This window comes from Hirundo rustica, chromosome 10 (genome assembly GCF_015227805.2).
Source record: "Hirundo rustica isolate bHirRus1 chromosome 10, bHirRus1.pri.v3, whole genome shotgun sequence".
NCBI classification, from domain to species: domain Eukaryota; kingdom Metazoa; phylum Chordata; class Aves; order Passeriformes; family Hirundinidae; genus Hirundo; species Hirundo rustica.
In genome coordinates, this window is record NC_053459.1 from 24,924,780 (window position 1) to 24,946,952 (window position 22,173).

At 53.4% G+C, this 22,173-nt stretch overlaps 2 protein-coding genes across 2 annotated transcripts; both read left to right on the forward strand.

The window, feature by feature from the left end:
• The first annotated feature begins 502 nt into the window (after window positions 1–502).
• Window positions 503–10,694, forward strand: SLC33A1 (solute carrier family 33 member 1). Its single transcript, XM_040074645.1, has 6 exons — window positions 503–1,220; window positions 5,316–5,506; window positions 6,102–6,286; window positions 6,692–6,809; window positions 7,531–7,746; window positions 9,385–10,694. The coding sequence occupies exons 1-6, from the start codon at window positions 503–505 to the stop codon at window positions 9,550–9,552; spliced, it is 1,596 nt and encodes a 531-aa protein (XP_039930579.1). The 3' UTR covers window positions 9,553–10,694.
• Window positions 10,695–12,305: 1,611 nt separating this feature from the next.
• On the forward strand, window positions 12,306–18,105 carry C10H3orf33 (chromosome 10 C3orf33 homolog). Its single transcript, XM_040074433.1, has 5 exons — window positions 12,306–12,398; window positions 12,480–12,539; window positions 15,350–15,503; window positions 16,202–16,362; window positions 16,965–18,105. The coding sequence occupies exons 1-5, from the start codon at window positions 12,306–12,308 to the stop codon at window positions 17,235–17,237; spliced, it is 741 nt and encodes a 246-aa protein (XP_039930367.1). The 3' UTR covers window positions 17,238–18,105.
• The last annotated feature ends 4,068 nt before the right edge of the window (window positions 18,106–22,173 follow it).

Here is a 22,173-nt window from a genome sequence, read left to right on the forward strand (position 1 = left end):
CAGGATCGTGTCCTGATAGGTCTGCAATGTCCCCAGTGAGGAGACCGCACACCCGCTCTGGGGTCTGTGCCAGTGCTCACAGGGAAGCTCTTCCTCCTGTCCACGTGGAACTTCCTGGGCTCAGTCCCTGCCCGTGGCTCTGGTGCCATTGCTGGGCCCCCGGAGCAGACAGGGACACACGGGGCTGAGGGCCCCTCTCAGCTGGGGCTCCTCTGCAGGCTGAGCAGTCCCAGCTCGCTCAGCCTTTCCTGGGCACGGAGAAGCTCCAGCGATCCCGATCCGCATCCGATCCCGGTTCCTGTTCCCGGTTCCGGTCCCTCTGCCCCGGGCCCGTCAATCAGGGTCAAGGGGGCGGTGCTACGCGTGACGTCACCGGCAGCGCACCAGTGAGGCGCGGCCACGCCTGGCGCGCGCGGGGGCGGGGCGGTTCCCTCAGCGCGGCGGCGCCGGGGCCGCTCCCGGGCCGTTCCCGCCCGCGCCGGGGCCGCTGCCGCTGCGGGACATGGCGCCCGCCATCGCCGCCGAGGAGGGCTGGCGGCAGCGCCGCGCCGGCACCCGCCGGCAAAGCCTGGACCTGACGGGCGAGCCGCCCCGCGACGGGCTGCCCGGGGACACCGAGGCGCTGCTGCCGGCGCGGGCGCGGGGGTACCGCGCGGAGCTGGGCAGCATCCTGCTGCTGCTGGTGCTGTACGTGCTGCAGGGCATCCCGCTGGGGCTGGCGGGCAGCGTGCCGCTCATCCTGCAGAGCAAGAGCGCCAGCTACACCGACCAGGCCTTCTTCAGCTTCGTGTTCTGGCCCTTCAGCCTGAAGCTGCTGTGGGCGCCCTTGGTGGACGCCGTGTACCTGCGGGGCTTCGGGCGCCGCAAGTCGTGGCTGGTGCCCACGCAGTACGTGCTGGGGATCTTCATGATCTACATGTCCACGCAGGTGGACGCGCTGCTGGGCGACGGCCACGGCCGCGGCCCCGACGTGGCGGCCCTCACCGTCACCTTCTTCCTCTTCGAGTTCCTGGCCGCCACGCAGGACATCGCGGTGGACGGCTGGGCGCTCACCATGCTGTCCCGGGAGAACGTGGGCTACGCCTCCACCTGCAACTCCGTGGGGCAGACGGCCGGCTATTTCCTGGGAAACGTCCTGTTCCTGGCCCTCGAGTCCGCCTCCTTCTGCAACAAGTACCTGCGGTTCGAGCCGCAGCCCCGGGGCATCGTCACCCTCTCAGGTACGGCGCTGCAGCCGCGGTGTGCTGGGATGGAGCCGGGGAACGCCTTGGTTTGGAAGGGACTTCAGGGATTCCCTGCGCAGGGACACCTCCCACTGTCCCAGGCTGCTCCAAGCCCTGTCCAGCCTGGCCTGGGGCACTGCCAGGGATCCAGGGGCAGCCACAGCTTCCCTGGGCGCCCTGTGCCGGGGCCTGCCCACCCTCCCAGGGAAGGATTTTTCCCTAATAATAATGGTTATATCTTCCTCAGGATGCGTCTTCCCTGAGCCTGGACCCCTCTGTGGTTTGACACTGGGAACCAAACAGGTTTGGTTTGTCCCTTGCCCCGTGGGAAAGCACAGCCTGCTTGGAGGCTGGCACAGCCCACTGCTACATGCCCTGGACTTCAGATTTTCCTGGGCTGAAGTGTGTGGGAAACCTGCCTTGTCATTATCTCGGCTGATCTAAGTTCCTCACTTCGGAGGAAGTCTTTTTTTTTCACCTCCTAGTTAATGGCCATGGACTAGATTACTCTTTAAAAAAGAGCAAGCCAAAGTCCCTGTTTGGGAAGAAGGTACAGGGGAATTAAGAAAAAGGTGCTTCCAATACGATATTTTTCACAAAATAGAAATGAAGGTGTTCAGGGTTGACCATGTAGCCAGTTTCTGAAGGAAGGCCTTATTTTAGTAAATTAAGGGGGAATTGCTTTTTCTCCTCAGCAAATTAAATGGAGTGTGGTAAGTATAACTAGCTGTTAGTGGAGGGATGTTTCCGTTTGCTGGGGTTTGGGATTTTTCTCAGAAGGGTTCTGTGTGGTGGTTGATGTTAGGAATGTTACCCAGGAGATGCTTCAAGTGCACCTGGTTTGGTTGCAAGTTTGAGGGAGGACAGGAAATCCTGGCTGCAGTCTTAGGGTGACCCCGGCAGTGGAGAGCAGATCCTCCTGCTCTCAGTCTCTTGTGCCCCTCTCACACTGGTTGCCTTGCCTGTGCCATCTCAGAGGTCAGGTATGCCAAAACAGGCTGGAATTGTGTGAAGGAGAGTTTTGCTTTCTGTCCTGCCCCTTCCTCAGGGATGAATCAGGGCAGCAGTTTCCAAGACCGCTGTGCTTGCCTGGCCTCTGCAGCTCTCAGCACTGCTAACTCGTGCTCCTCTTTGCTCCCTCGTGTCTGGCCCATGTCAAGGAGCTCAGCGTGGCCCTCCCAGTGTTCCAGCTGGTTCCTGGCTTTCCCTGGCGCTGTGCAGCTCCTGGTCTGGCGTGTCCCTTCCCTCTCACTGCAGTGCACACTGACGTCTTTGCTGCTGATGCAACTTGCAGGCACTGGTGTTCAGAGAGCTTGGCTTGGCTGTGCTTCCCTCACTGCCCAGGGTTTTGGTTGTTTGGGGTTTTTCCTCTCAGGGCTGTTTGCATAAATGGATTTGTTACTATTACAGGAGTGCTGTTTTTAAAAGATATTATCCCCCAAACCCAAACAGTGCCAATGCAACCTCCTAAACCTGCCCTGGAGTATTGGTGTGGGTGGAGCAAGAACAGCAAGTAACTGATGCTCTAGTTGCAGGATAAGGTCTTTCAGGTGGTAAAACTGTAAGAAATTTCTGTTCCCCGGTCGTGTGATGGCACAGTTTGGTGTTTCCCTGGAGCAGCTGAGAGCAGCAGGAGTAACCAGCTCACCAAGGAGCACAGGGGCTCGTGATGAGCAGGTTTGGGCAGGTAAAGCAGCACAAAACGTCACAAAAGGTGATTGTTTTCTGCCAGCTCAGATCTCTGAGCACTTTTGTCATAGGCTGAGCCCAGTGCCAGGGAAAGAACAAGTCAACACTCGGTGGTCCAGAGGGGCAGCACCCTGAGGGAATGGCTGGAGCTGTGCCAGGGGGGGTTTAGGTGGAGATCAGGGAAAGGTTGTTCCCCCAAAGGGTGCTGGGCACTGCCCAGGCTCCCCAGGGAATGGGCACAGCCCCGAGGATGCCACAGCTCCAGGAGAGTTTGGACAACATTCCCGTCTTGTGCTGGGCCAGGATTTGGGGTGATCCCTGTAGGTCTGTCTCAGCTCAAGAGATTCTGTGATCCTAAGTCAACTCTGAGTTGTTGAGAAGCACCATCATTCATTGTTCATATTAACTTCAGGAAATAATGTGGACAAATGTAAAACCATCATGGAATTCACCAAGCCAAAGGCTGTGTTGGGCTGTGTCAGGCTGAAGCGCCAGAGGAGGAGACAGGAAAAACCCTTCTGTTGTCCTGGCACACCCAGGGGTTCATTTAGCACTTGCTGTTCAGGTGACTTTTGTTTTTCTAAAAGCAGGGGAAGCTCCCTGCCTGGCTTTGTGATTCCTGCCTGTTTTTCCCGTTCCAGTGTGAAGGACAGGGAAAGAGTGAGCACAGGATAAATGTGCCCCTTACAGGCCACCCCCACTTACCTGTGCCAGGGACTGTGGGGCACCCCTCCTCCTGGGGGGATCCTGGGTACCTGGTACAGCTCCTGGGACCTGTACCACCTGGGTACCTTCTTCAAGGTTGTTTTCCAGCCCTGATCTGGTTCAGAAACTTGTTTTGTCCCATCTCAGTGGTTTATTTTTTATTTACTAGCAGTGTAGCTGCAGAAGCAAAATAGGGATGGGGGTAGCGGCTGTGGTGGGACCAGAAAGTTTGTGCTTGAAATCCTTTATGTAAACTCTAATTTCAAAGTTCTTTTGCTTGTAGCCTGTTAGTGATGTTCTTTGTATTTGAAAGGAAATGTACCTTATTTTTGTATAAACTGCCTACAGCTTCAAAAAACGCAATTTTTCTTGTCTGAACAACTCTATATATATATGGTGAGGATTTTTTCTTTTTTTCTTGCTTTGCTTTGTGGCTGATGCAGCCCCTGCAGTGCTGTGCTGCAGCTGACAGGGCTGGCCTGATCAGGAGCACTCATGTGATGATGCTCAGAGCTATTTCTATCCCCATCCTTGCACTGTGTGTCTCTCACTGCAGTGACAATGCTCAGGGTTATTATTAGAGAACTGCTCCTCTACGTCCTTTGTAGCCAGCGGCTGTGATTTGTGAGACTCTCAGAAAATGCATCTTTCCTTGAGGATGTCTGTTTGGGGCACCTTTTTTCTTCCAAGAGAGAGCAATCTGACAGTGTTGCCTGTGAGGTCATGTTTATTTTAGGAAAGGGAAAAGCCGCAGAAATGGTGTGAAAAGCCTTTTTTCTGTTACCCTGGGAATGGTGGGACACAGCTCGAGCAGTCCTTGCACGTTCTGCTCCACGCTGGCTGAGCCTGCTCCCCTCCTGTGCACGAGGAGCAGGCAGTAACTGACTGAACCTTTGTGCTGTCTCTGCCCTTTCACCAGCCCTCGCTGCTCCTTCCAGTCTCCCAGAGGCTGCTGGAGCTGCTCCTGAGCAGGAGGATTAAAGGCTGCTCCTGTCCTACCCTCTGCACATGGCTGAGTTCTTTCCTGCCTCTGTGCTCGAGGCAGAGGATAGGATTATCTTGAATTGAGCATTCAGTAAATCAGAAAGGACTCTCTTGGTGGTTTTTTACTGCCCCACGTCCACGATTTAGCAGCTACTGATCTGCTTAAAACAGAGCACTTGAATGCTGGCAGGTCTCCACTTCAGCCAGACAAATCTGAGGACTCCTTACAGCTCTGTAAAAACTTTCCTCAGGCCTTCTTCACACTCCTCAATCTGTGTTTCCTGCAAGTGGGAGATGGATTTTAGATAGAGAGGTAGAGCTGGGGCACAGAGTGGTTCCCTGCCTGCCTGGTAATGCAGCTGGGAAGGAGTTCTGCCTCTGGAGGTTCTTCCCTGTTTCCTGTTACCTGTTTCCTCCTTTTTCACCCTGCAGTGGCTGTGTGTGTGATCCTTCAACACGTTCCCTTTTGCTTCTGTTGCTCCTCCAATAACCCAGCAAGCAGCAGGGAGGTGACCTGGTTTGCTGCTGCTCCCTGCCTCAGCTCCAGCAAGCACCTCCTTTCAGAGGAGGGCAGAACTGTGTCACTCACTCTAGGTAGCTCTGTGCTTGCAGTTTGCTTTTGCTGCCTGTTTTTATTCCACTGTGATTATTAGGTTTATATTCTGCAACTGTCAATCATGGCTGCTACTAAGACATTTTTATTTTCCCCTCCAGATTTCCTGTTTTTCTGGGGAGCTGTCTTCCTTGTTACCACTACATTGGTTGCCTTTTTGAAAAAGGAAAACCAGGAGCTAATACCAGCAAAGGAAGAAACAAAAGGCATCACTGACACATACAAGCTGCTGTTCTCAATAATCAAGATGCCAGCAGTTCTTACTTTCTGTCTCTTGATCCTCACTTCAAAAGTAAGTAAATACATTTAAGATTTGTTAAGTGCTGGCATCAGTCTGGAAGCGTTGTGACTTAGTTCTGCTATTGGCTGTCATCAGTTGTGAATTTTCACATGAAATTTGAGCAGAATGGCTTGTCTCTGTGCTGAGCAGGACCGTGCTACAAAAAAGCTTTGTGTGAGCTTTTGTGTTTAACACAAGTATTTAACACAAGAGTTTGGTGGCAACGTGGTATTAAAGTTTAAACATTTTTAAACAGGCTGTGTAGCCTGCAGTTAAAAGGACAGAAAATTAGGTTTTTTTAGCTCAAAATCCCCAGCTCTGTCCAAGCTGGGTTTCCATGGCTCCTAGCTGGACATTGAGGATGCCAAGAGCAGTGAAGGCACAGGAATGAATGGCAGTGCTACTTAATGCTCTTGAAATGGTTTTGGCTCTGATGACAATGAGAGTGTGCAAGTGTAGAACATGTAGAACGAATCTGGAGATCAAATCAGGGGCAGAAGTGACTTGTCCTGTATCGCATTTCTCAATTTACTTGATAGGGGGTGAATTGAATTTCTCGCCAAACTCGCTGTCCTCCTCAGCTTATTTTGTCTCCTTGGCATTGCAGGTTGGGTTTTCAGCAGCAGATGCTGTGACAGGACTCAAACTGGTGGAGGAGGGAGTTCCCAAAGAGCACCTGGCTCTGCTGGCAGTTCCAATGGTTCCTTTGCAGATCATCTTGCCCCTGGTTATCAGCAAATACACAGCGGGCCCCCAGCCCCTGAACACCTTCTACAAAGCAATGCCTTACAGGTACAGCCTCATTTTAGCGAACCCCAGTAACATCTGTGCTCAGTTTGTGTGTTCAGACCACGGGCAGGGTTCTGTGTGTAACACTCTGATTTCCAGGTGCAAAGAAGTGTGTCAGGATTGTCACGGTGAGTTGAGCTGCCTGATTCAGGCAGTGTCACTGTGTGGAAGCAGAGCATGAGGTGTTTAAGATGTGCAGGTACAGCAGCGTTAGAGCAGTGCTCTCCTGCTCCTACTTAACAATGTCACTGCTTGTCAAATATTTGATAGCTAATGCTGAGATAAGTGTAACTATTCAGATCTAAACTCTTTGAGTCTACTCTCTGTGATTGTTCAGGTTGCTTTGTGTTGGGGAAACACACGGGAAGAATTACTTGGAATAACAAATCATCTTTCTCATCCCTCCAGGTTGCTGCTTGGCCTGGAATTCGCTTTCCTGGTGTGGTGGGCTCCTAAAGTAAAGCATGAAGGAGGATTTCCTCTCTACTACTACGCTGTGGTGGTGCTGAGTTATGCTCTACACCAGGTAACGCTCACTGTGTGGGGAGGGGAGTTGCTGTTCCCTGTCGTGTCCTGGGTCACACTGGAATCCCTCCCAGCCTGACCTGTGCTGTGTGGCAGGATTGACTTCTAATACTCTTGCCAGTGTTATTCCTCCCTTTTCCCTTGGACATCATCTGTGGAGCTACTTTTAATTGTCCATGTCTGACGTAGTTCCCCAGATTCCTCTTTCCCCACACCCAGAAGCTCAAAAGCACAGAGGAGCTGGAGAAATCCCAGAACCGTGTCTGAGCTTGATAGACATGCTGATGAACGCGCTGGTTGTGCAGATAAATAAAGTTACGTGACCCTGGTCCTAGGAAAAAAAACCAACTTGATTGTTGGAGGAACATCATAATGGATCTGATCCAAAGACTTGGGAAGCCAGCACCTGGTGTTTGGATCAGAACTGAAGCGTGTGCAGCGCCTCGAGAGGTGCCTTGAAACGCAGCAGCGTTGTTTGTAGGTGCAGTTCCAGCTGCCTGATTGTATTTCAGTTTGATGACCCGAGTCATGCCGGGGCACGTGAGGCCGGGTCTGCTGCAGCACGACTTGAGGCAGGCAGCAAGGCCGCTCCCGTGTTAGCACAGGGACAGGCTGCAGGAGGAGCCATCCTCCCCTCAGAGTTCAGGGGCTCTCTCAGCAGCTCTTTTGGTGCTGGGGCTTCCAGCCGTGTGTGCCACCGTGGCCTGTGTTTGTCCCCTCAGATCACCCTGTACAGCATGTACGTGGCCATCATGGCCTTCAACGCCAAGGTCAGCGACCCGCTCATCGGGGGCACCTACATGACCCTGCTCAACACCGTCTCCAACCTGGGCGGCAACTGGCCCTCCACGGTGGCCCTGTGGCTGGTGGACCCGCTCACGGTGAAGGAGTGTGCGGGCGCCCAGGGCCACGCCTGTGCCACCGCAGCGGCCGCAGAGGTGAGCCTGGGGGCTGGGGGGTCTCTGATCAATGTCTCACTTAAATGCCTTCTTGCAGTGTTTTTTTCGCCTTTGAAAACCTTCACCGTGTATTGCTTGTGCTTAAAAATTCCCACCGATGGAGCTCATTTTCCTGTCTGGTAAAATCCAGTCTGTTAGCACCTTCACGCTGCATAACCAGCCCCGTAGCCAGGGTTTGCAGCTGCAGGGGAGTGAGCCCTTTCTTCCTGTGCTGAGCTGGGCTAGAAGCGCCAGACTGGTGCCACATTCCGTGCCGTGTGAGGAGGCTCTAGGAATGGGTTTGAGCTGTGCAGTCAGGGGCTCTGTCCTTGGCAGGCTCTCTGTTCCCCAGGGCCCTCCATTTCTGTGGTAGGTTTTTCTTCCTTCTGTCTCCCTGGAGGCTTCTTATCTGCCTGCCTTGATGCCTTCTCCAAGATGCTGCTCTGCTCTCTGATTTTGGTGTCCACTTTCCCCATGAAATCAAGTGGGACTGGCCGCCTGCCCAGTTCTGGGAACCCTGGGGAAGAGAACAAAGAACTTGCTGTGCACAGATCAAACAGCAGGACACAAAGCTGCTGGGAAAGCAACATTTCAAATTCACCTCCTCACAGCAAATGAGACATTTGACATGCATGGAGAGTGGAAATGTTTGGGGGCTTTTTTCTATGCTCATGACTGAGATTTATTGCACTCCTGAATGCCAGGATGCTGTAGGACGTGGAGGTTCTCTAAATGATCAAAGTATTCTGGAGTCCAGCATGACTTATCTGAATTGGAGTTGCAGTTTTTGCTGGTGCAGAGGAGAAGCTGCTTCTGCAGCAGATGCTTTCCCAGCCTCTCACTCATTAGCTTGTCACTAATTAGGTTCCTTGTGTCTCAGAGTCCTTCCTCCTTCACCTCACTCCTCTGATCTTTTCTCACATCCTCCTGGTTGCCGACATTCCGCCACCACCACCACTCCCTTCTTATTCCTAATCTGATTTTGACATGTCTCAGAATAATGAGAATGCTCTCAGAGCCTCGGCTCAGAGAGGTGGTTAATCCTGGGATTAGAGCAGTGTTGAAAGCCAAACAATAGCAGAGACAATCCTGGGCTGTGCAATCACCCTGTGAATGCTGGGGGTTTGTCTTCCAGTTCAAAGCCATCCTGGGCATGTTTCTCCCAGAATCACAGAATACAGAATCACAGAAGCATGGAATGGAATTCCCATCCAGTCCCACCCCAGCCATGGCAGGGACACCTCCCACTGCCCCAGGCTGCTCCAAGCCCCATCCAGCCTGGCCTGGGACATTTCCAGGACTGGGGAGCCCACAACATGGATGGCTAGGAAAAAAAATCACCTTTCTCCCTGAGGCTGGGAGCAGTGGTTGCACCTGCAGGCCAGCAGGGACGGTGGGGCAGTTTCTGTTTTCTGGAGTTTGCCCTTTGGGCTGATGTGCTCCATTTCCCACCTGTTTAGAGCAGGTTTAGTACTTTGTTACTTTTCACGCTGCTGATAAGTTCAAAAGCCCCCTGTGACCGATAGCATAGGAAACAACAAAGAGTAAACGACTGTCTTCAGTCAGGCCAGGGGCAGGCAGGGCGCGGGGGCAGCGGGGTGCTGCGTGCTCGGTGCATGAACCTGTGCTGTGTTCCAGCTGTGCACAGCAGCTGGGGGCTCCTGCGTGACCACCCTGGACGGGTACTACGTGGAGTCCGTCGTCTGCGTCATCCTGGGCTTCGCCTGGTGGTTCTTCCTGGGACCAAAATTCAAAAAGCTGCAGGACGAAGGGCAGTCTTCGTGGAAGTGCAAGAGGAGCAACTGACGCGCTTAGGCGTTGGACGGACCAGCAAGGTGGTTTTGGTTTTATCACAAGGACGTATCCCATAATCAGGCCCCCGGAATGTCGGTGTTTCTGGGCCACGCCAGGGACATCTGTGTGGCCGAGGCAGGGCACCACTGCATTCCCCACAGCACAGGGGCAGTTCAGAAAGGAATGGCCGAAGCAGCACCTCAGTGCTCCGTGCTTACCCCTGACTCCAGAGCCGCTGATTCCAGAGGGCTCCTCTGGGCAAGCTCCCCGTGCCCTGGCCGTAGAGGCAGCAGAGTTGCCAGCTGAGTGCCAGCTTTTATTTTCGCACAGAAATGATCTGACAGAGCAGCTTGACCCAGGGGAGGATGCCCAAGGCATTCTGACTTGGAGGTTAAGCATGGTACTGCGGAATTCCTTGTGGGAAGATCCGTGTGAGATGTCTGTGGGCTTTGCTTCTTCTCACTTTCTGAGCTGTAACCACGCCTCAAAGGATGAAATGTTCCGGAGATTCTTTTAAATATATTTTCTGGCTTTTATAAGCTTTAAAGATTTATAAGAAAATATTTTTATAAGCAAATTACATTTGTTTAATTTATTTCCGCTGTTTCAAGGCAGTCTGATTTACCATCGAGGTACTTTCTCGACGGCAAAATGCTGTAAGGTAGGACTGGAGTAACGCACAATCCTCTGAGCCTTGAGTCCTGCAGCTGGAGCTGGAGGTGCTTCCCAAGGGAGGGCACGTGGGCCTTTGGAAGGGGTGAGTTGATAGAGGAAAGCCAATCCATAGGTTTTCCAAGCTGTATTACTAAGATTTGAACATTGATTCTCAAAAGCAGTGGGAGCACGGAGACCTCCCCCAGCCGGGGGTGAGAAGAGTGAGTTGGTGATGGCAAAGTTGCCAAATTCCCGGGGAGCTGGTGCAGGACTCGCCCTCACACACATCAGAGGGGCGCAGTCCTGTGGCAGAGCTGCTGCAGAATTCACTGCTGGTGCCACGTGGTGGAAACATTCCCGCTGGATTTCTCCCACGGAGCTCCCTCCTGAGTGCCTTAGGGACCCACAGGTGCTGGAGAGGCACTCGGACCCCGCTGGGTGTGTGGAACGTTGGTATTAAAAAGGAAAACTATTAAACATCCCTTGGAAAGGTGCACGAGGTTCTCTGCCATGTTTTGTGTCAATATTTGAAGGACTGGGCTGGGAGAGGGTTTGGGATCTGCTGCTGCTGTGTGTTCTGGGGGAAAGTGACCCCATCCCACCTTTGGAGTGCCTGGGGGTGGGTGGGTGGGTGGACAGAGGGGCTCCTTGGCATCAGGAGGAAGGAGGGGTCGGAAGGACACCGTGACCTCGTGCTTGGCTGGACACTGCCTCGAGGGACACACTGACAGTTTGCTTCAGGCACAGCAAAACCACTGGTGCTGAGATCACACGGTGTTTACTGCTCAGCTGACTTCCAATTTCCCCTCTGCAGAACAAAATCAACGTAAGAATATGTCTGATTTATGGCAGCACCTTTCAGTCCCTGTCCCACCATCTCCACTGCATTAACTCTGTGAGGCACTTCAGTTCTGTTTCCTCACTGGAATCATGGGCTGCTTATTTAATTAGATCTTCTGCATACCTAGAGGGGTTATTTTAACTTTTCTGCTGGTGAGGGAAAACTTCAAGTGCAGAAGCTGAGAAATTAAATTTGCTGTGTATTCAGATTGAGGTTTTACTTTGCAATTTTTTTTTCACTATTTCTAAAGGTGCCAGTGAAACTTGTCGCTAATAAAGATGGGTTAAGGACTGATTATCAATAATTAGATTATCTCAAAAACATCAAAGTTGCGCATAAACTACAAACTGGTAGAAATAGATGTGTTACCTGAAATAAATGTGTACTTTTTCAAAGTGGTGAAACAAGTTACAGATTAATGCTTTTAATTTAAGTAGCAGTTTTGTAAATTGGAAAAGTTGCTGCTGTGCCAGCCCCTTAGCAGGCTGCTGAAGTGCGCCCATAGAATTTTGATCTTGCTACTTTTTTTTCTACCACCTCTGTTTGAAAGAAATTTTTCTTTTTAACGTTAGAATTATTGCAGACTTAAACATCTTTAACATAAAAAACCCCAACAAAACAAAACAAAAATCCCCAAACCAACAAGAATAACAAACTAAACAAATTTAAAATGTCAAGAAGAAAGGAGCATCTGAAGGGTCAGAGGAGGTGTGGTACAGGTTTGAGGGGCTCCGTGCAGAGTTCAACCTCGAGAAGGCTCCAGGGAGAGCTCAGAGATAATTCCAGGGCCTGAAGGGGCTCCAGGAGAGCTGGAGAGGGACTGGGGACAAGGACAGGACATAGGGAATGGCTTCACATGGCCAGAGGGCAGGAATGGATGGGAGACTGAGCAGGAATTGTTCCCTGGGGAAGTGAGGCGGCCCTGGCACAGGGCGCCCAGAGCAGCTGTGGCTGCCCCTGGATCCCTGGCAGGGCTGCTCGGGGCCGGTGTCGCTGCATGGCTCGGCGGCACCGGGCAGTGTTTCCCTGTAGCACCGGGCAGTGTTTCCCTGTAGCACCGGGCAGTGTTTCTCAGCCCTGTAGCACCGGGCAGTGTTTCTCAGCCCTGTAGCACCGGGCAGTGTTTCCCTGTAGCACCGGGCGGTGTTTCCCGTTGCTCCAAGCAGTGTTTCCCGTAGCAGCGGGCGGTGTTTCCCGTTGCTCCAAGCAGTGTTTCCCGTAGCACCGGGCGGTGTTTGCCGCCTCCCGCGGGGGCGCTCGGGCCGCGGCGATGCCGGAGCAGGGCGGCGGCGGCTCCGAGCGCGCCGCTCTGGCCCTGGCCCGCCTGTCCGAGTGGGCGGACGCGCACCTGGGGCTGCTGCGGGTACCGGGGCCGGGCGGGCAGCGGGCCGGGAGCCTCCGCTGAGCCCCGCTGAGCCCCGCTGAGCCCCGTTCTCCTCTGCAGGGCCTGATCGCCGGCACGGCCGTGGCCGGGGTGCTGCTGCTGGCGCGGAGCCTCCGCGTGGTGAGTGCGGGACCGGGCCTGGGGGCACGGGGGGAGCCCGGCACGGGCCCGGGGCGTGCGGGAGAGCCCGGCACGGCTGCTGAGAACCGGGGAGAGCCCGGCACGGGCCCGGGGCGTGCGGGAGAGCCCGGCACGGCTGCTGAGAACCGCGGAGGCCCTGGGTCGGCCCCTCAGAAGCGCGGGGAGCCCGGCACGGCCGCTCGGGCCCGTGGGCGGAGGGGCCGGGCCTGCCCTGCCGTGCCTCTCCGTCCCTCTTCACTGCTCGTGGCTGTCCCTTCTCACACCCGTGGCTGTCCATCCTCACACCCGTGGCTGTCCATCCTCACACCCGTGGCTGTCCCTTCTCACCGCCCATGGCTGTCCATCCTCACACCCGTGGCTGTCCCTCCTCACACCCGTGGCTGTCCATCCTCACACCCGTGGCTGTCCATCCTCACACCCGTGGCTGTCCCTTCTCACCGCCCATGGCTGTCCATCCTCACACCCGTGGCTGTCCCTCCTCACACCCGTGGCTGTCCATCCTCACACCCGTGGCTGTCCATCCTCACACCCGTGGCTGTCCCTTCTCACCGCCCATGGCTGTCCATCCTCACACCCGTGGCTGTCCCTTCTCACCGCCCATGGCTGTCCATCCTCACACCCGTGGCTGTCCCTCCTCACACCCGTGGCTGTCCATCCTCACACCCGTGGCTGTCCCTCCTCACACCCGTGGCTGTCCCTCCTCACACCCGTGGCTGTCCCTCCTCACACCCGTGGCTGTCCATCCTCACACCCGTGGCTGTCCATCCTCACACCCATGGCTGTCCATCCTCACACCCGTGGCTGTCCCTCCCACGGGCTGTTCCCGGCCGCAGCACCAAAGCATTCCTGTGTTTTGTTCTGCTTTGCACAAAGCAGGAGCTGGTGGTTCTCGCGAAAGCCTCCCCACTCCTTCGTACTGAACATTATTTATGTATTTTAACAACGCATCGGCATTCGCTGTTTACAAATTCCACGGCTTTTCTGTTAATTGGCGCTCAGCCCGCTCTGTGTTAGCCGTGTGTGTGGTTTCTCATGCTGACCGGCCCAGTCCCAGCCCTTCCCTCGGCCTGAGTCCGGGCTCCCTTCGGTGGGCGCTCCGTGCACAGCGCTGCCCCACTGCTGGAATTGCCTTTCCCCAGGGACTGCTCAGCCTCCACTCCTGCTGCCTCCCGCCCAGACAGCCCATTCATCTTGGCTTTGTCTTCACTGCTCCTTAAAACTAAAGATTAGCCAAGCGTGCAAGGTTCACAATGCGGTTGTTTAATCATAACGGTCCTGCCGCAGCTACTGATTAACAAGTGAAAAAAAACAACCCAGCGAAGTTTGATTCAGGTCCTGAGGGGCTCCATGTCACTGTCCGGTGACATCTCCGTGGGTCCCTTGTTCTCACCTGTTCCTGAAGCCCCTGGGAGGGGTGGTGGCTCCTCTGCCTGTCCCACTGTGCAGCTCCAGCACCCTCCCTTGTCCAGACACAGCTGAAACAGCCGCTTTCCTCACGTATTCACTGTCCTTCCGCACACAGAGCTGCTCTGAATGGTTCTAAACGTCACCCAAATCTTCCCTCACGCCCAGGATGGTCGGGTCACGCTGGACTAACACCATGCTGCTCACTGCTGGAGAAGCTGAACCTCCACGGGCAGGAGCCACCGTGCTCCCACAGGGTTCCAGCTGCTTAAAAAATCACAGTTACCTTCACCCTCCCCCTGCACAATTCCAAATGGTACAAGGGGACATTTCTGTGGAGTTTGTACTTTAAAATCCTACCAGAAAACCTGGCCTACAAATGTTGCCAGAATTCTTTTTCTCTGTTTTTTGTTTGGTTGGTTTTGACCCAAGGGCCTGTGAATGCGTTAACCTGGCTGCTGGAGCTTCCAGAGCAAATGAGATCAGCTTTGAACAACTTTTGTTCCTAAAAACCTCCGGGATTCCTGCCTGCCAGGTCCCAGATTCCCGTGTTCCTAGTGGGAGGCCCTGTGGACCGCAGAGGGGGAGGTTTGCTGAATAAATGGCACACAGGACACACACTGTGGTGTTTTGGGGGGTTCATTTCCTAGCAGTTGTACATCGGTGCCCAGTGGGTTTCACAGCTCTGTAGAAGTAGATCAGTGCTCTGCTAAGGCCTCTTACAGTGAGACCTCAGTGTCTTAAATTTTGGGGGTCTTAATTTTTTGGGGTCCTTCTCCCTCACCCCCAACCCGTGGCTGCTCCATTCCTGTGCCACGGCCCAAGTCTTTGCTGCTGCTCAGCTTGCATTTCCTGTGTGTTCACATAACTGTCCCCTTTGGATCCTCCCAGGCAGCAGTATCAAATTTAATCTTCTTGTGATCCTCTCAAAGCTGTTCACCTGCCTTTGTCCCTCTCCTGGTTTCCTCCGGCATCAAAGGCGGGGTTGTTTCTGCCCTCCGCGCTCCGCCTTTGTTTTCAGCGTGTCTGTCCTTTGGCTTCCTTCCACCCCCATCCCAGCCCCATTCAGGCTGCTTCTAAAACGCTCTTTTCTCGGGAATCGAGTCAGCTTCAATAGGCATTGCTCGAAAAATGGCAGTTTCTGGTCTTTCTCTAAACCTGGTTTTTTGCAAGTCCTGTAAAACAGGGAAGATGGTAAATGTGGAGAGGCTGGCACAGCTTCTGCAGCTGATCACCATTAAATATAGATCTATATTTATTTTCCCGTGGTGTCTAATAATAGATGTGTAATTTCCCAAACTATTTTAAGAAGTTGGATTTAGTGTGACTGTAACTGCTCGATATTTTTTCTAAAAATTTTGTCTTTCTCTTCCTTCCTTGAATAGACAACAAAGTTCACAAGTCCTTTGGATATACCTGTGGAGTTCGTGGAAAAGCATGTGAAATTGAGAGGGAAATTACATCACATCACAGAGAAAGGCCTGGAAGTTGAGCACATTCCCATCACCATTCCTTTCATCTCAGCCGTCCAGAAAAAATGTGAGTAGTGAGGAAAAGAGTGTGAAGAGCAAGGGCAGAGATGAAATGTGTTGCTCTTAAAGTGGCTGGAAGCTTGAGAGGGAGGGCTGAGGCACATTTCCAGCTCTGCCTTTTGGTCTTTCTGTGCTTTGCAGGTGGGAAACTGGAGAATAAAAGACATGAGGAGTCCAGTACAGAGAGTTTGTCACCGCAGTGTTTGTGTTAATCCTTACAGTTACTGTGATACTTTCCAGCAGCAGAAGTGAGCACTCAGGCAGTACTTCTGCTTGCACAGCTCATCTCATTCCTGGCAAAAAGCCTCTGTTGGGATTGTGCTTTTATTTGCAGACACCCGTTTTTGGGGACAGTTTTGGTGTCAGAAACAAACTGTCCATCAAATCTGCGACTCTCACGCTGGCTGTGCAAACACCAGCAGGTGCTGATGCTTCTGCCCCTTTGGATGAAGGATAGGGACTGAGAGTGGGAGCAGATCTTTTTCCGTGCACGCAAAATAAACCAAAACTAATTTTGAATTAGGCAGTCTTGAATTTGCATATATTTTTTTTTCCTGAAGAAGGGATGAGACCAAATTCCTTTTTGCTTTGAGGAACTAAAAGGGAATTTTTTAGCCCACGGGAACTAATTCACTACCAACAGCCGAGGGTGTGTGCAGAAGCTGAGCTTTCCCCCAGCACCAGGTGTGTCCCTTTGCCTTGCAGGGCAGCCGGAGGGGCTCCTGCTGATCCGCCTGGCCGGGCTGGAGCTGGCTCCAGGGGCCACGGCCTGGCTGCAGCGGGAGCTGCTCCCCAAACAGCCCCTCTGGTTCCAGCTCCTGGGGAGGGACAGCTCGGCCCTGGACTGCCTCGTTCTACTCCACAAGGTAAAGACAGGCACAAAAACTGGCTCTTATCCGCAGTTTTAGACGTGACTGTAGTCGCACAGTTACTTCAGGACATTTAACAAATGTTATTATTTATGATTTATCTTCCTCGCTGTGAATTTTAAATGTTGCATTTGCAAATCTGATTGCAGGAGCAGTCGTTTTTCAGACTGATTCATGGCAGGAATGTGCTTCTCTGCCAGTGCCAAAAAGGCATCCTGTAGTTCTGATTAGCCTAATGTTTGCTATCCAATGTTCCCTCAGAAATGTCTTGCATTAGGTTTGGGTTGGAAGGGACTAACAGACCATCCAGTCCCAGCCCATGGGCAGGGATTTCACTATCTCAGGCTGCTCCAAGCCCTGTCCCGCCCGGCCTTGGACATTTCCAGGGGTCCAGGGGCAGCCACAGCTTCTCTGGGCACCCTGTGCCTGCCCACCCTCACACTGGGTTTTAAATCACCTGCATGCCTCTGCACTTTTGACTTCTTCTGCCAAAGTGTAGATACAGCCATGAGTAAAGCTTGTACCTCTGGGGGAGTTCACACCAAACCCCAAATAACCCTGTTTCAATGGTGAATATCTATTTCTTGTGGTTTTTATAGGGTGGATTTCTCAGCACGTGCTTGAATGAAGAGCTACTGAGGCAAGGGCTGGCCAGAGCAGCCCGGATTGAGGGGCTGCCTCACCACTCCCGCCTCTACTGGAAACTGCACAAAAGGCTCCTCCAGGCTGAGTTGAAGGCTGTGAAGAAAAATAAAGGCATATGGAAAGAACAAAGCTACTCTGAAAGGGTCCAGGAGCACATAAGCAGCAATAAATTCCTGCAGAGGCTGAAACAGTTTGTGAGCTGGGTTAGAAGCTCTACTGGGAGGTGAAAAGGAGGGGAATGCAGCTCCCCAGGTTGTGGGATTTGTGTTTCTGATCACAAAGAGTGCTGTCATGTTGAGGGTCCCTGTCTCGAACACAAACCCCACAGTTAATGGGTTAGAGTATAAACCCCCAGTTCAGGGAATTTAGAATACATCCCATACCATAACCCACATGGGATTGAAGTTCAGTAGTCGCATGCAGGCCACCAGTGAAAATGTTCTGATGCCAAACTTCTCCACAGCGATGTCCTAAATTATCTGTCCAGTTTCCCACTGCTGAACTCCTCCAGGCTGTGCTGCCCAGTGCAGGTTTGAGGGGCAGAGCCCCTTCACACCTCTATAGTGTACAACTGCTGCCAAGCCCACGCTGGACCCTGTGTCAGGGCTTCTGCAAAGCTCGTGGGATGGGTTTAAACACAACCTTTCTGTTTGAACTCTGTTCTTATGCCACTTTTTTTTTTTTGTGTAATTTGTGGTTTAAAACTCGTTCATCTTGAATAATGAGTTGCATTGTTAGTGATATAAAAGGTGTTTTGTTATGGCTGATCTTAAAAAGTTGATAAGGTTGTAATAACTAAAGATCCTCAGGGGAAAAAAAAAATCACTTGGTGTATCAAAGAATATAATGTCAGGAATCCAAATTTTTCAAAGACAACTTTCATTTGAAGAGGATAAACCTGTGTTGTTTCTTTCTGGTGGTTCTGTAAGTATCTAAAATTAGATGAATATAAAACTTTAACGTGAAATTTGACACAGAGGATCAGACTGCTAAGAACTTGAATTCTTGCTTTATTTTTGATACACATGGGAAGTATCTCAGTGTTATTACTATTTATGTTGTAAATATTCTCAGAATAAAGATTGAATTTCTTAAGTTCATTGTTACACGTTTTATATACCAAGCCCTTGACCCTTGTTTAACCTCCCACAGTCCCAATATTTATTTAAAGTTAGTGTTTTAGATTTTCTTTCTTTCTGTGTGATTGCTTTCCAGTGAAACACTGAGGAGAAGAATGTGGTACAAAAAAAAACCTTAATAATTGAGCACTGCTTTTCTGGCAATTAGCTGCTACATTAACATTTTCTCTGCTGACCTCAGGACAAAGTTGTGACTCTTGAAATCCTTAAAAAAAAAAAAAAAACTAAAAAACAAACCCAAAGCCATTTCCTTGGGTAAGAATGGATGTTAGTGGTTCTTTATTCCTTTTGTTTCTGGTCCTCCCAGGGTGAGGCTGGTGCCGGGGAGCAGCGAGCCATGAAATACCTGCAGTGTCTTGGATCCCAGCGTGGGGGAGAGGGGAGGCAGCTCTCGGGCAGCAAACCAGGTGTCTGGGCCTGTTTGAAAATGGAAAATAAAAAGAGTGAGATTCTGGGTTTATGTGCAAGACAGCGAAGGGCTGAGCCAGCCACCACCCTGGTTCTTGGACGTGAAACTCCTCAGACAGTAAGGGATTTGGGATTGGCTGTGGCACCCTGCAGAGCAAAACTCAAAGCTGAGTTTTAACCCCAAGGTACACATTCAGGCTCAGCAATGATCCACTTCTCCTGGGGGTTTATGTGTTCCTGTTCCTACGTCTGGGAAGTAGGAGCTTCAAGCTGGGCATAATTGTGCACTTATGATTTATTTTCTGTAATAATTAAATATAATTCTGGACTTTGCACTTCTGTTCTGAAGATGAGTCACAGGAGGAATTATCACAAAAATTCACTGTAAAGCTGAGAGAAAACTCTCAGGAAGCCACATGCTACATTTCTAGCAACCAGAGATGAGGTGTGGGCGAGTGTGAATCGAGTGTGTTGTTCCCTCACATGGATTTGGGCTTGCAGTGACAAATGATTTCTTGAGGGTCAGGTCCTGTAATTGTTTGTTAATGCTGTTTTCCTTATCACGCAGGGCTTATCTTAAAAAAACCCAACCCACCAGCACACCCTCCCCCCGCAGAAAGTGCCCAATTCAGTTCAAAGCTGTGCTTTCCATCTGTGCAGGGCTTGAGAGGTTGCAGATCCCGTCTCTGTGGGAGGCCTGGCTATTGGAAAAGCAGTAATAGGAGCAGAGACAAATATCTCGGCAGCACCCGGCTGAGCTGGCTGGGGGAGAGGCGGCATTTTCTCCATTGCATAAAACTCCACGGCCGCCTCTCAGGAGCTCCATCCCTCCTTTCACCCGCAGCAGCGCCGAGCAGAGGATTCCTAACAGAGGAGGCGGTTCTGTGACTGGGAATAAGGACAGGAATTAAACTGTTCAGCACTTGTGTCTTTGCCCCTGCAACTCTGATTGTGCCGTGAGCGATGCGACATCTTCAAAAGGCCACAGGGAGTGAAAGGAGAGACCCGGCCTCCAAATGGCCCAAGAAAAATACCTCCGACACTGCACAGACATTTTATGGCTGGTGTGGCATGTCAGGCAAATGGCAATAAACGTCCCCGGCCCCTCGGAGCCCACCGACTGCGTGGGGCTGCTGTTTGCATCCTTTGAGAACAAACTTCTGAGCAGGACTACTGAGATAGGAGAACGGAGAATGCCTTTAACTGAAGGGAGATGGGTTTAGATCGGATTTAAGGAAGAATTGTTTTACTCAGAAGGTGGTGAAGCCCTGGCGCAGGGTGCCCAGAGAAGCTGCGGCTGCCCCGTCCCTGGGATTGTCCGAAGCCAGGTTGGACCCTGGGGCTTGGAGCAGCCTGGGGCAGGGGAAGGTGTCCGTGCCCTGGCAGGGTGGGATGGGAGGGCCGGGGTCTCCATGGCACCCGCCGGGCGAGGGGCCGCGCCGAGGGGCCGCTTCTCGCTCTGCTCCCATCGCGTCCCACCGGCACCGCTCCGCACGGCTCGGCCCGGGGAGCTCGGTGAGTGCCGCCGGGAGGAGACTGCCGGGCCGGGCGGGGCTCTGTCCCGGGCGATGCTGAGGGAAGCTGGCTGTGGGCTCGGTCCCGGGCGATGCTGAGGGAAGCTGGCTGTGGGCTCGGTCCCGGGCGATGCTGAGGGAAGCTGGCTGTGGGCTCGGTCCCGGGCGATGCTGAGGGAAGCGGGGCTCTGTCCCGGGCGATGCTGAGGGAAGCTGGCTGTGAGCTCGGTCCCGGGCGATGCTGAGGGAAGCTGGCTGTGGGCTCGGTCCCGGGCGGTGCTGAGGGAAGCTGGCTGTGGGCTCGGTCCCGGGAGGTGCTGAAGGAAGCTGGCTGTGGGCTCGGTCCCGGGGGATGCTGACGGAAGCTGGCTGTGGGCTCGGTCCCGGGAGGTGCTGAAGGAAGCTGGCTGTGGGCTCGGTCCCGGGCGGTGCTGAGGGAAGCTGGCTGTGGGCTCGGTCCCGGGCGGTGCTGAGGGAAGCTGGCTGTGGGCTCGGTCCCGGGCGGTGCTGAGGGGAGCGGGGCTCGGTCCCGGGGGATGCTGAGGGAAGCTGGCTGTGGGCTCGGTCCCGGGCGATGCTGAGGGAAGCTGGCTGTGGGCTCGGTCCCGGGCGATGCTGAGGGGAGCGGGCGGCGCTGCCCCGCCGCTGGCAGCGCGCACACAATGGAGCGATGGAGCAGGTTGAACGGGCGCGGGGCCGCGGCAACACCGGGGCTGGATCTCGTCTCGGGCCGCCGCAGCCGCTGCCGGGCGGACGGGCCGCTCCGCTCCGCCGGGGCCGCTCCGGGTTTCGGCAGGGCCCGCGGCGGGGGCGGGCCGGGCCGGGCGGGGCGGGCGGCAGCGCTGGGGTTTGAACGCCAGCAGGTTGTGCGGCCGTGGCGGCGAGGGACAGCACCGCACCGGACCGGATCCAGCCCAGCCCAGCCCAGCACAGCCGGCGGCCGCGGTGAGTGAGGACGGACGGGACCCCCGGGCCCCATCCCTATGAGCGGCCCCGCGGGCGCTCCTGCGGCGGGACGGGACTGTGTCTCTGCGAGCCTCCGCTGGGCTTTCCCATGCGGTTGATGCTGGTTTCTCCCGGTGCTCGCGGCCCGAAGTTGAGGTGGGAGGTTACGAACTGCAACTTCTTTTCAGCCTGTTCCACAAACGGCTCCGCGTGCCCGAGCGCTCCGGGGCTCTCCCGGCTGCTCCTCGGCCGTGTTTGTGCTGCTGGACACAGAGAGGATCGCCGGGGTGAACTGCAGCCGCTCTGCCCCGTTCGCCATGTGCCGGGGCCGCTGTGCCCCGCGGCGGTGCCAGGGCAGCACCCGGGCCGCGGGCAGTGAAAGCGGAGCGAGCTGCAGCCGCCGGGCTCGCCCCAGCCCGTGTTCGGTCAGGCTTACTGGAAAATAGTGAAAGCGGAGCGAGCTGCAGCCGCCGGGCTCGCCCCAGCCCGTGTTCGGTCAGGCTTACTGGAAAATCCCCATACTCGCGATGGGGAGCGCAGGACAGCAGCCAGCAGTGCCGCAGGGTCGGAGCGCTCCTGTCCCCATCTGGACTGGAGGGTGCTGAGAAGAGTCGAACTTCTTGCTGGATTGAGTCCTCCCTAAAAATACCTTATTTCTAATTTTCTACTCCATAAACCTTTTTTTTTTTTTTTTCTTCTTTTTTAAGAAGTACAATGGAGTGGGAATTAAACTCCATGCACATTTAGTTGTAATTAAGCTACTCTGTGCAATTCTGGGAACTTCAACTCCAGCTGGCCGGAAAGTGTTTTAGAAAAAGTGTTATTAAATTCCAGGGAGAAAGATATAAGCCTTATCTGATGGACCAGTCATAGGCCCTTTGTTTAAAGTGTGCTTTAACTCCTGAGTTATAAAATACAATGTTTGCCTGTTTTCAGGGGGCCCTCCTGGTTTACTTGTCCTTGGGACTTCTGGCCCACATGTTGCAAAACTTAGGAAACAAAAGAAAAGTTAAGGTATTTGTTGTGAAATGTGAAAGAATAATTGCAGGTGACAGTACTAAAATGAGAGGCAGGGTTCAGCCTTGCAGTGAGGTACCCGAGTTAGAGATAATGTGGGATATGGAAAGAAAATCCATGGGTGTTGGGAGGTGAGAGGC

What these genes read in the sequence shown, in the direction of transcription:
- SLC33A1 (XM_040074645.1), top strand. Translation starts at nt 503, where the DNA reads ATGGCGCCCGCCATCGCCGCCGAGGAGGGCTGGCGGCAGCGCCGCGCC. An exon ending in TCTTGATCCTCACTTCAAAA is followed by an intron (nt 5,507 to 6,101) that starts GTAAGTAAATAC and finishes TTGGCATTGCAG; the next exon opens with GTTGGGTTTTCAGCAGCAGA. An exon ending in CCACCGCAGCGGCCGCAGAG is followed by an intron (nt 7,747 to 9,384) that starts GTGAGCCTGGGG and finishes GCTGTGTTCCAG; the next exon opens with CTGTGCACAGCAGCTGGGGG.
- C10H3orf33 (XM_040074433.1), top strand. Translation starts at nt 12,306, where the DNA reads ATGCCGGAGCAGGGCGGCGGCGGCTCCGAGCGCGCCGCTCTGGCCCTG. An exon ending in CGCACCTGGGGCTGCTGCGG is followed by an intron (nt 12,399 to 12,479) that starts GTACCGGGGCCG and finishes TCTCCTCTGCAG; the next exon opens with GGCCTGATCGCCGGCACGGC. An exon ending in GCCTCGTTCTACTCCACAAG is followed by an intron (nt 16,363 to 16,964) that starts GTAAAGACAGGC and finishes TGGTTTTTATAG; the next exon opens with GGTGGATTTCTCAGCACGTG.